At 49.1% G+C, this 10,792-nt stretch overlaps 1 protein-coding gene across 2 annotated transcripts in view; it reads right to left on the minus strand.

Moving 5' to 3' along the window:
- The window catches only part of LOC144491765 (netrin-4-like), a 35,209-nt gene extending 32,021 nt beyond the window's left edge, over positions 1-3,188 (minus strand). Inside the window, exon 1 of one of the 2 annotated variants that reach the window (XM_078210023.1) lies at positions 3,044-3,157. In XM_078210023.1, coding sequence (XP_078066149.1) covers positions 3,044-3,110 — 67 coding nt within the window. In that variant the 5' untranslated portion in view covers positions 3,111-3,157. Of the gene's footprint in view, positions 1-3,043 lie in introns of both variants that reach the window. The other variant, XM_078210024.1, reaches the window with a different exon arrangement.
- Between the last annotated feature and the right edge of the window lie 7,604 nt (positions 3,189-10,792).

Here is a 10,792-nt window from a genome sequence, read left to right on the forward strand (position 1 = left end):
TTTAAATTGAGGGGGGGTAGTTATAGAACCGATGTCAGGGGTAGGTTCTTTACCCAGAGGGTGGTGAGGGATTGGAATGCCCTGCCAGCATCAGTAGTAAATGCGCCTAGTTTGGGGGCGTTTAAGAGATCCGTAGATAGGTTCATGGACGAAAAGAAATTGGTTTAGGTTGGAGGGTCACAGTTTTTTTTTTTAACTGGTCGGTGCAACATCGTGGGCCGAAGGGCCTGTTCTGCGCTGTAATGTTCTATGTTCTAGTTCTATGTTCTATGTGGTGAGGTACAGCTGGGTGAACAGGGTGGCATGGTGGTATAGTGGTTACCACTGCTGCCTCACTGTGCCAGGGGTCTTGCCAAATCCATGGAGCGGTCTGCCCAGGATTAGATAGAGCGTCCATTCTTTCCAAATTCAACTCAGAACCAGGAATTATTTCATATTTTAATAAAAGTTTATAGTTAGATTTCATACAATTTTGCCTTGAGAATGAAAGAAAGACATTTGATAAAGCAGGGGAACGGTGGGAGGGAGTGGGGGCAGGGGGGAGTGGGGTGTGGGGGCAGGGGGGAGTGGGGGTGTGGGGGGTGTGGGGGCAGGGGGGGTGTGGGGGCAGGGGGGGTGTGGGGGTGTGGGGGCAGGGGGGGTGTGGGGGCAGGGGGGGGGTGGGGGTGTGGGGGCAGGGGGGGTGTGGGGGCAGGGGGGGTGTGGGGGCAGGGGGGGTGTGGGGGCAGGGGGGGTGTGGGGGCAGGGGGGGTGTGGGGGCAGGGGGGTGTTGGGGGGTGGAGGGAGCAGGTAAGGTGCAGGTTTGAACTGTTGGATGCAGAGCTGAGAATGAATCGAATTCCAGAATGTGAATCTGATTAATTCCAGAGTGTGAATCGGATTAATTCCAGAGTGTGAATCGGATTAATTCCAGAGTGTGAATCGGATTAATTCCAGAGTGTGAATCGGATTAATTCCAGAGTTTGACAGCAGCAGCCCAAAGGCAAAATCCCAGAGTGTTTACCCATTCCTAACCCACACACAAGAGAAAATCACAAATGAATTTGTATTTAACATCCTATCATTAATAATAATCTTATTACAGAAACATCTGTCCACATGTGGATTCAGATAATGATGTGAAATAGGCATGTGTTAGTGAGCTGATTGTCCCTTTCAAGATTAATCTGGGAGTAAGAGTCACATCACATAGGGAACCAATGGGGGAGCAGGGTGGAGGATTTTCTTGGTAAGTACGGGCTCCTGTACTCGGAGTCACTCAGAGACATCTCGGGAGCTGACTGCAGCCACAAGGCTGTAAGCCTCTGTATAGTTTTAATCTGTAAATAAACACGTTGTGTTTTCCCTAAACTGGTGAAGGAGCATCTTTCCAGTTTGAGAACTTCAATACAAAAGTAAAGTAAAGTAAAAGTAAAGTTTATTTATTAGTCACAAGTAGGCTTACATTAACACTGAATGAAGTTACTGTGAAAGTCCCTAGTTGCCACACTCCGGCACCTGCTCGGGTACACTGAGGGAGAATTTAGCATGGCCAATGCACCCTAACCAGCACCTCTTTCAGACTGTGGGAGGAAATCAGAGCACCCGGAGGAAACCCACGCAGACACGGGGAGAATGTGCAGACTCCGCACAGACAGGGACCCAAACCAGGAATCGAACCCAAGTACTGGCACTGTGAGGCAGCAGTGCTAACCACTGTGCCACCGTGCCACCCTAAGTGTCCAAGTATAAGTGGAACATGTCACTAAACATGGTTGTGGAGATGAAATAAGGAAATATATTTAATATCCAGTGTGAATGTAAATACAGATATGAAAATAATGCACTCAAGAATGGAATCATATTTACTGATAATTACTGACTGTATATTCAATAACAATAGACGTACAAAAAATATTATCTACATGTAAAATGGAGATGTATAAATCTGGTGTCCAGACTCTGTCCTGCCTGAGAGAAATGCAATGGTGTTTATGGTGTTTGGGAATATTATTTACAGTGGGGCTTACTCTACTCGCTGCTAAACAGGAGCCGGGATCTTTAAACACAATTTAGGCGATGTGGAAGATTACATTCGAGAGAAATTAATAAACAGCTGGAGTAAGAAAAAAACGCAACAGAAAAACATTGGAAACAAACAAAGCCGTGGATTTATAAAACAAATCAAAGAGGGGACAGAATCCTCGAGAATCCCCCGGCTGGGACGGTGCTCATTGACAGCTGGGTCACAAAGAATCTGCAAATTAATTATAGATTCTATCTCGGAGAGATAGGCAGGGGAAATATCAAATGCAAATTGTAGTGGATAGGGAGTTTTGTCAGATAACTAGCAATTGGCTTGAGATAAGAAATAGATAGATGCAAACACACACAGATACAGACAGCGAGACAGACAGATGGATGTAAACAGTCAGAGAGACAGATAGAGACTAGAGAGACAGACACAGAGAGACAGAGAGTGACACAGAGAGACTGACACTGAGAGACAGAGTGACACAGATCTGACACAGAGTCAGACAGAGAGAGACACAGAGAGACTGACACTGAGAGACAGAGAGTGACACCGATCTGACACAGAGTCAGACAGAGACACACAGAGAGACTGACACTGAGAGACAGAGAGTGACACAGAGTCAGACAGAGAGACTGACACTGAGAGTGACACAGAGTCACACAGAGACATAGAGTCCGACAGAGGCACAGAGAGGCAGAGAGTGACACAGAGATCTGACACAGAGTCAGAGACACACAGAGAGACTGACACAGAGAGTCACACAGAGACTGACACAGAGTCCGACATAGACACACAGAGAGACTGACACAGTCAGACAGAGAGAAACACAGAGAGACAGAGAGTGACACAGAAAGACTGACACAAAACCAGACAGAGAGACACAGAGAGACTGACACAGAGAGACAAATTGCCATAGATGCAGACAGAGAGGCAAAAAGCCAGACAGACAGAGAGACAAAAAGCCAGACAGACAGTCAGACAGACAAGCCCAGATGAAATCCAGGCAGAATGGGGCTAATAGACTCTTACCCGCGAGCCCTGGCCGGCAGGCGATGGATCCCAGGAACAGGAGGAGTTTGAGAGACAGAGTCTGCATGACAGCTCGGTAGGAGGGTGTTGCTCTACATTGCAGCAGTGGCGAGTGCCGGCTGCCCTCAGGTATCCCCCCCCCTCTCTCTCTAACCCTGCCTCCAGAACTGCCTCGCCTTCTTACATTCTCTGGCACCACATTTTTTCTAAATTAACAATTTGGAGGGATTGCAAGCCGCTGGGGGATGGGGGTTGGAACACAATTTAATAAAAATATCTCCAACAATCAATGCAAAAATAGTCAGGTGAGAAAAGCAGAAGTGATAATTTAATAAATACATTTTTGTGTTTCTGCTAAAACTCAGTGCGTTGCAGTGAAATCTGCCTGTTGTATAAGAGTTACTGTTACAGAGAGCAGATAACTGCTTCCTCCCCGACACTGAGCTTGCTCTATGTCCTTCTCTCACTCGCTCTGTCTCTCTGCCTCTCGCTATCTCCCTCATTCCATCTCTCACTCTGCCTCTCATTCTGGTTCTCTCATTCTATTTCACACTCTTTATCTGTCTCTCACTGTCTCTCTCGTTCTCTCTTAATCCCTCTCATTCCCTCTCTCTCTTTCTCTGACTCTCACTCGCTCTGTCTCTCCTTCTGCCTCTTTCTCTATCACAGCCTCTCTCGCTGTATCTCTCTCTATGTTTCATTCTTGTTCTTTCTTTCTCACTGTCTCTCACTCTAACTCACTCTTTCACTGTCTCTCTGTCTCTCACTCTGATTCTCTTTCGCCCTGTCTCTCACTCTCTCTGTTTCTCACTCTCCCTCATTCTATCTCTCACTCTTTCTCTGACTCCCTGTCTCTCACTCTCTTTCTTACCTTTTCTCTCTCACTCTCTTCTTCATTATCTCTTGATACCTCTGCTCCCTCTTTCACTCCCCCTGCCTCTCGCTATCTCTCTCATTTTGTCTCATTCTGTCTCTCACTCTGTCTGTCTCATTCTCTCTTTCTAACACAGTCTCACTCTCTATCTGACTCTCTATCTCATTATTTCTTTCCCTCTCATGCTCTTTCTCCCTCACGATCTCTGTTTCTAAATCTCATTCTTTCTGTCTGTCTCTCACTCAGTCTCTCACACTGTCTGTCTCACTCCCTCATTTTATATCTCTCTCTTTCTCTCTCATTCTATCTCTCACTTTCTCTGACTCCCTGTCTCTCACTCTCTGCCTCTCATTCTCTCTATCTCTTACTTTGCCTCTCACTCTTTCTCAAATTCCCCTCCAATTCGATTTTCAAGTTTGCTGATGACACCACCGTAGTGGGTCGGATCTCAAACAATGGCGAGACAGAGTACAGGAATGAGATAGAGAATCTGGGGAACTGGTGCGGCAACAATAATCTCTCCCACAATGTCAACAAAACAAAGGAGATAGTCATCAACTTCAGGGAGCTTAAAGGAGAACATTCCCCTGTCTACATCAATGGGGACGAAGTAGAAAGGGTCGAGAGCCTCATGTTTTTAGGTGCCCAGATCACCAACAACCTGTCCTGGTCCCCCCATGCCGACACTATAGTTAAGAAAGCTCACCAATGCCTCTACTTTCTCAGAAGACTAAGGAAATTTGGCATGTCTGCTACGACTCTCACCAACTTTTACAGATGCACCATAGAAAGCATTCTTTCTGGTTGTATCACAGCTTGGTATGGCTCCTGCTTTGCCCAAGACCGCAAGGAACTACAAAACGTCGTGAATGTAGCCCAATCCATCACCAAACCAGCCTCCCATCCATTGACTCTGTCTACACTTCCCGCTGCCTCGGCAAAGCAGCCAGCATAATGAAGGACCCCTCGCACCCCGGACATTCTCTCTTCCACCTTCTTCCTTCGGGAAAAAGATGCAGAAGTCTGAGGTCACGTACCAACCGACTCAAAAACAGCTTCTTCCCTGCTGCTGTCAGACTTTTGAATGGACCTACCTTGCATTAAGTTGATCTTTCTCTCCACCCTAGCTATGACTGTAACACTACATTCTGCACTCTCTCCTTTCCTTCTCTATGAACGGTATGTTTTGTCTGTATAGCGCGCAAGAAACAATACTTTTCACTGTATGTTAATACATGTGACAATAATAAATCAAATCAAATCAAAATTCTGTGTCTCTCTGTCTCTCGCTCTCTCTCACCCACTATGTCTCCCTCTCTCACTCCCTCTACCTCACTCTCTCTATCTCTCACTCTGCCTGTCTGTCTCTCACTCCCTCTTCATTTCTCTGTGCTAGTTTCCCTCCTGGCTCACACATGTCTGATATTATGAAATGAAATTGATGCATTAAACCAGGAAGGAACACATGGGCCGAAGGCCCCGCCCCAATCCGTGTCATCAGGATGTATGTGCATTTAGAACGGAACAATCTCATTAGTGACAGACAGCATGGTTTTGTAAGAGGGAGGTCGTGCCTTACAAATTTGGTGGAGTTTTTTGAGGAAGTGACAAAAACGGTTGATGAAGGAAGGGCCGTGGATGTCGTCTATATGGATTTCAGCAAGGCATTTGACAAAGTCCCACATGGCAGGTTGGTTAAGAAGGTTAAGGCTCATGGGATACAAGGAGAAGTGGCTAGATGGGTGGAGAACTGGCTTGGCCATAGGAGACAGAGGGTAGTGGTCGAAGGGTCTTTTTCCGGCTGGAGGTCTGTGACCAGTGGTGTTCCGCAGGGCTCTGTACTGGGACCTCTGCTATTTGTGATATATATAAATGATTTGGAAGAAGGTGTAACTGGTGTAATCAGCAAGTTTGCGGATGACACGAAGATGGCTGGAATTGCGGATAGCGAAGAGCATTGTCGGGCAATACAGCAGGATAGAGATAGGCTGGAAAATTGGGCGGAGAGGTGGCAGATGGAGTTTAATCCGGATAAATGCGAAGTGATGCATTTTGGAAGGAATAATGTAGGGAGGAGTTATACAATAAATGGCAGAGTCATCAGGAGTATAGAAACACAGAGGGACCTAGGTGTGCAAGTCCACAAATCCTTGAAGGTGGCAACACAGGTGGAGAAGGTGGTGAAGAAGGCATATGGTATGCTTGCCTTTATAGGACGGGGTATAGAGTATAAAAGCTGGAGTCTGATGATGCAGCTGTATAGAACGCTGGTTAGGCCACATTTGGAGTACTGCGTCCTGTTCTGGTCGCCACACTACCAGAAGGACGTGGAGGCATTGGAGAGAGTGCAGAGAAGGTTTACCAGGATGTTGCCTGGTATGGAGGGTCTTAGCTATGAGGAGAGATTGGGTAGACTGGGGTTGTTCTCCTTGGAAAGACGGAGAGTGAGGGGAGATCTAATAGAGGTATACAAGATTATGAAGGGTATAGATAGGGTAAACGGTGGGAAGCTTTTTCCCAGGTCGGAGGTGACGATCACGAGGGGTCACGGGCTCAAGCTGAGAGGGGCGAAGTATAACTCAGACATCAGAGGGACGTTTTTTACACAGAGGGTGGTGGGGGCCTGGAATGCGCTGCCAAGTAGGGTGGTGGAGGCAGGCACGCTGACATCGTTTAAGACTTACCTGGATAGTCACATGAGCAGCCTGGGAATGGAGGGATACAAACGATTGGTCTAGTTGGACCAAGGAGCGGCACAGGCTTGGAGGGCCGAAGGGCCTGTTTCCTGTGCTGTACTGTTCTTTGTTCGTTGTTCTTTGTTCTTATCTGTCTCGAAAATCCAATCAGGTCATTTCCCTTCTTTCAATTCCTCCCAGAACCACAGCCCCTGCCTAATTTGTACCAACTCCCCGCCCCCTCTTCCCGCCCCCTCTCCACTGCCCCCTCTCCCCGCCCCCTCTCCCCTGCCCCCTCTCCCCGCCCCCTCTCCCCGCCCCCTCTCCCCGCCCCCTCTTCCCCCGCCCCCTCTCCCCGCCCCCTCTCCCCGCCCCCTCTTCCCCCACCCCATCTCCCCTGCCCCCTCTCCCCCCACCCCCTCTCCCCCGCCCCCTCTCCCCGTCCCCTCACCCCCCACCCCCTCTCCCCCTGCCCCATCTCCCTGCCCCCTCTCCCCGCCCCCTCTCCCCCATCCCCTCTCCCCGCCCCCACTCCCCTTGCCCCCTCATCCCAGCCCCTCTCCCCTGCCCCCCTCCCGCTGCCCCCTCTCCCCGCCCCCTCTCCCCTGCCCCCTCTTCCCACCCCTTCTCCCCAACCCCTCTCCCGCGCCCCCTCTCCCCGCCGCCTCTCCCCTGCCCCCTCTTCCCACCCCCTCTCCCCGTCCCCCTCCCCCTGCCACCTCTTCCCTGCCCCCTCTTCCCGCCCCCCTCCCTGCCCCCTCTCCCCTGCCCCCTCTTCCCACCCCCTCTCCCCCACCCCCTCTCCCCCATCCCCTCTCCCCCACCCCCTCTCCCTGCCCCCTCGCCCCTGCTCCCTCTTCCCACCCCCTCTCCCCCACCCCCTCTCCCCTGCCCCCTCTCCCCTGCCCCCTCTTCCCACCCCCTCTCCCCCGCCCCCTCTCCCCCTGCCCCCTCTCCCCTGCCCCTCTTCCCGCCCCCTCTCTCCATCCCCTCTCCCGCTGCCCCCTCTCCCCTGCCCCTCTTCCCGCCCCCTCTCCCCATCCCCTCTCCCCCTGCTTCCTCTCCCCCGCCCCCTCTCCCCCACCCCTCTCCCCCTGCCCCCTCTCCCCTGCCCCTCTGCCCCGCCCCCTCTCTAAGAACATAAGAAATAGGAGCAGGAGTAGGACATCTAGCCCCTCGAGCCTGCTCCGCCATTCAATAAGATCATGGCTGATCTGATAGTGGTTTAGTTCCACTTACCTACTCACTCCCCATAACTCTTAATTCCCTTATTGATCAGAAATCTATCTACCTCTGACTTAAACAAGGATCCACCTCCAGGACTTCAGTCTCACCTTTCGGTATTCCTCAGTCTTGGATTGCCATGTGCATTCAAGCTTTCAAACAATCTTTCAATCCCCAGCCATGCCAACAGACCCCTACTGCTTCCCAACCTTAGGATTGTCACCAACCTCAGGATTACTTCTGATGTAATCCAGATGTAGCCATGTGCAAAATTACTGAAAACTATGTCTGTTTCCTGATAATATCTCTTCTGCTTGCTACAGTGAGTGGATGGCAATCTAGTTTGAGTCAGGAGTTTGGTGGTGGAAGTTCCACTCCAGATACTGTAGTACAAAGTCTAGGCTGACATTCCCAGTGCAGGGCTGAGGGAGAGCTGTACTGTTGGAAGTGCTGTCTTTTGCATGATATTAAACTGAGTCCTCTCGGGCAGATATCAAATATTCAATGGTCAGTATTTCTGAGCAGGACAGGGGTGTTCTCTCTGGTATTCTGGGACAAGATATAAGAAGGAGATAATCATCAACTTCAGGAAGTGTAAAGGAGAACATGCCCCTGTCTACATCAATGGGGACGAAGTAGAAAAGATCGAGAACTTCAAGTTGTTAGGTGTCCAGATCACCAACAACCTGTCCTGGTCCCCCCACGCCAACACTATAGTTAAGAAAGCCCACCAACGCCTCTACTTTCTCAGAAGACGAAGGAAGTTTGGCATGTCAGCTATGACTCTCACCAGCTTTTACAGATGCACCATAGAAAGCATTCTTTCTGGTTGTATCACAGCTTGGTATGGCTCCTGCTCTGCCCAAGACCGCAAGGAACTACAAAGAGTCGTGAATGTAGCCCAATCCATCACGCAAACCAGCCTCCCATCCATTGACTCTGTCTACACTTCCCGCTGCCTCGGCAAAGCAACCAGCATAATGAAGGACCCCACGCACCCCGGACATTCTCTCTTCCACCTTCTTCTGTTGGGAAAAAGATACAAAAGTCTGAGGTCACGTACCAACCGACTCAAGAACAGCTTGTTCCCTGCTGCTGTCAGACTTTTGATTGGACCTACCTTGCATTAAGTTGATCTTTCTCTACACCCTAGGCACGACTGTAACACTACATTCTGCACTCTCTCCTTTCCTTCTCTATGAGCGGTATGCTTTGTCTGTCTAGCACGCAAGAAACAATACTTTCCACTGTTTGTTAATACATGCGACAATAATAAATCAAATCAAATCACTCAATCAACATCATTAAGATACAGAGTATGTGCACAGACTATCAAATTGCTCCTTGTGGGATCTTACTGTGCACAGTTGCTTTGTTTCCGACATTTCACCAGTTCAGTTTGTTTCATAAATTTATAACATCAAGATTGGGGTGACTGGATCAAGCTGTTGAAAATAATGAAGGGATTCAATTGGATTGATGAGAGAGGAACTATTTCCTCTGTGAGGAGAGAGACACAGTAAGAAGTCTCACAACACCAGGTGAAAGTCCAACAGGTTTATTTGGTAGCACGAGCCACAACCTTTCAGAGCTCTGCCCCTTCGTCAGGTGAGTGGGAATTCTGTTCACAAACAGGGCATATAAAGACACAAACTCAATTTACAAAATAATGGTTGGAATGTGAGTCTTGTGATTCATATTGTAACCAAAGCGGGGGCTCTTGTGGGATTTTGAGTACTAGTGAAGGATGTCAGGCTATTAGAGACTCTGGAAATGTTGTTTCAAAGGGATACGTGTTTCCTCACTCGCATAACAAAATAAATAAACAAATCAGAATTTCCAGAGATACATGAGGACTTCAACTCTTGGCAGCGGCTGATGGGGCAGCTTGTGTTCCAGATATGAAGGAAAAGGAATTAATAGAATCCCTGCAAAGGAGCCATTCGGCCCATCAAGTCTGTACTGACCACAATCCCACCCAGGCCCTATCTTCATAACCCCACATATTTACCCCGCTGATCCCCCTGATACCAGGGTCAATTTAGCCTGGCCAATCAACCTAACCAGTGTAGTTTTGGATTGTGGGCGGAAACCGGAGCACCCGGAGGAAACCCACGCAGACACGGGGAGAATGTGCAAACTCCACACAGACACACAGATAAGGGATGCTAATGAAAGGGATGACTTTTTTTTGCGTAAAGTTACTTGAAGAAGTGACTTTGTAAATTGAATTGTTACGATGGGAATCATCCCCGAGTGGTAGACTTTATCCGGTGTGATGACTCAGCTTGTGGGGATAGGGCCGTGGTGACAACAGTGTTCCAGCTTTACAGTGCTGATCTTAATCAAGTTTCAAAAACAACTGCGGAGAAAAATGAGACGCTTGTTGTAGATAACAAAGCAATTGAAGGAAAACTTGATGAACGTAGAAATCCAACTTTCTCCCATGAAAGAGGAGCTTGCTGGTGAAAAAAAAGAGAATTGGGAAGAATAATCGAGAATCGAGCATGGAAGCAGGAACACCCAAAGAACAATACAGCACAGGAACAGGCCCTTCGGCCCTCCAAGCCCGCGCCGCTCCCCGGTCCAGGATTGAATCCTGAATCCAGGATCCCCGCCCAATTTTCCAGCCTATCTACATACCAATATCCTATCCACCGAGCTGTCCCTCACAGCTACGATGCTTTGTTCATTACAACCTATTAACTTACCCCCACCCCCCCATTCCAGACCATGTGATCTCCAGGGAGAGGCGAAAACCCAGAGTGAAAAACCCCAGGGCCAATATGGGGAAAAAAAAATCTGGGAAATTCCTCTCCGACCCCCTGAGGCGATCGAAACGAGTCCAGGAGATCACAATGGCCCCGATCGGAAAATGCTTCCCAACCCTAGTCATTTCCACTTCCACGAACACCATATGAATTCCCTGCCCCCGAGACAGGTTCCCAACTATCCGCAGTCTCACTCTGTACTGGC

Source organism: Mustelus asterias, chromosome 3 (genome assembly GCF_964213995.1).
Source record: "Mustelus asterias chromosome 3, sMusAst1.hap1.1, whole genome shotgun sequence".
Lineage (NCBI taxonomy): Eukaryota > Metazoa > Chordata > Chondrichthyes > Carcharhiniformes > Triakidae > Mustelus > Mustelus asterias.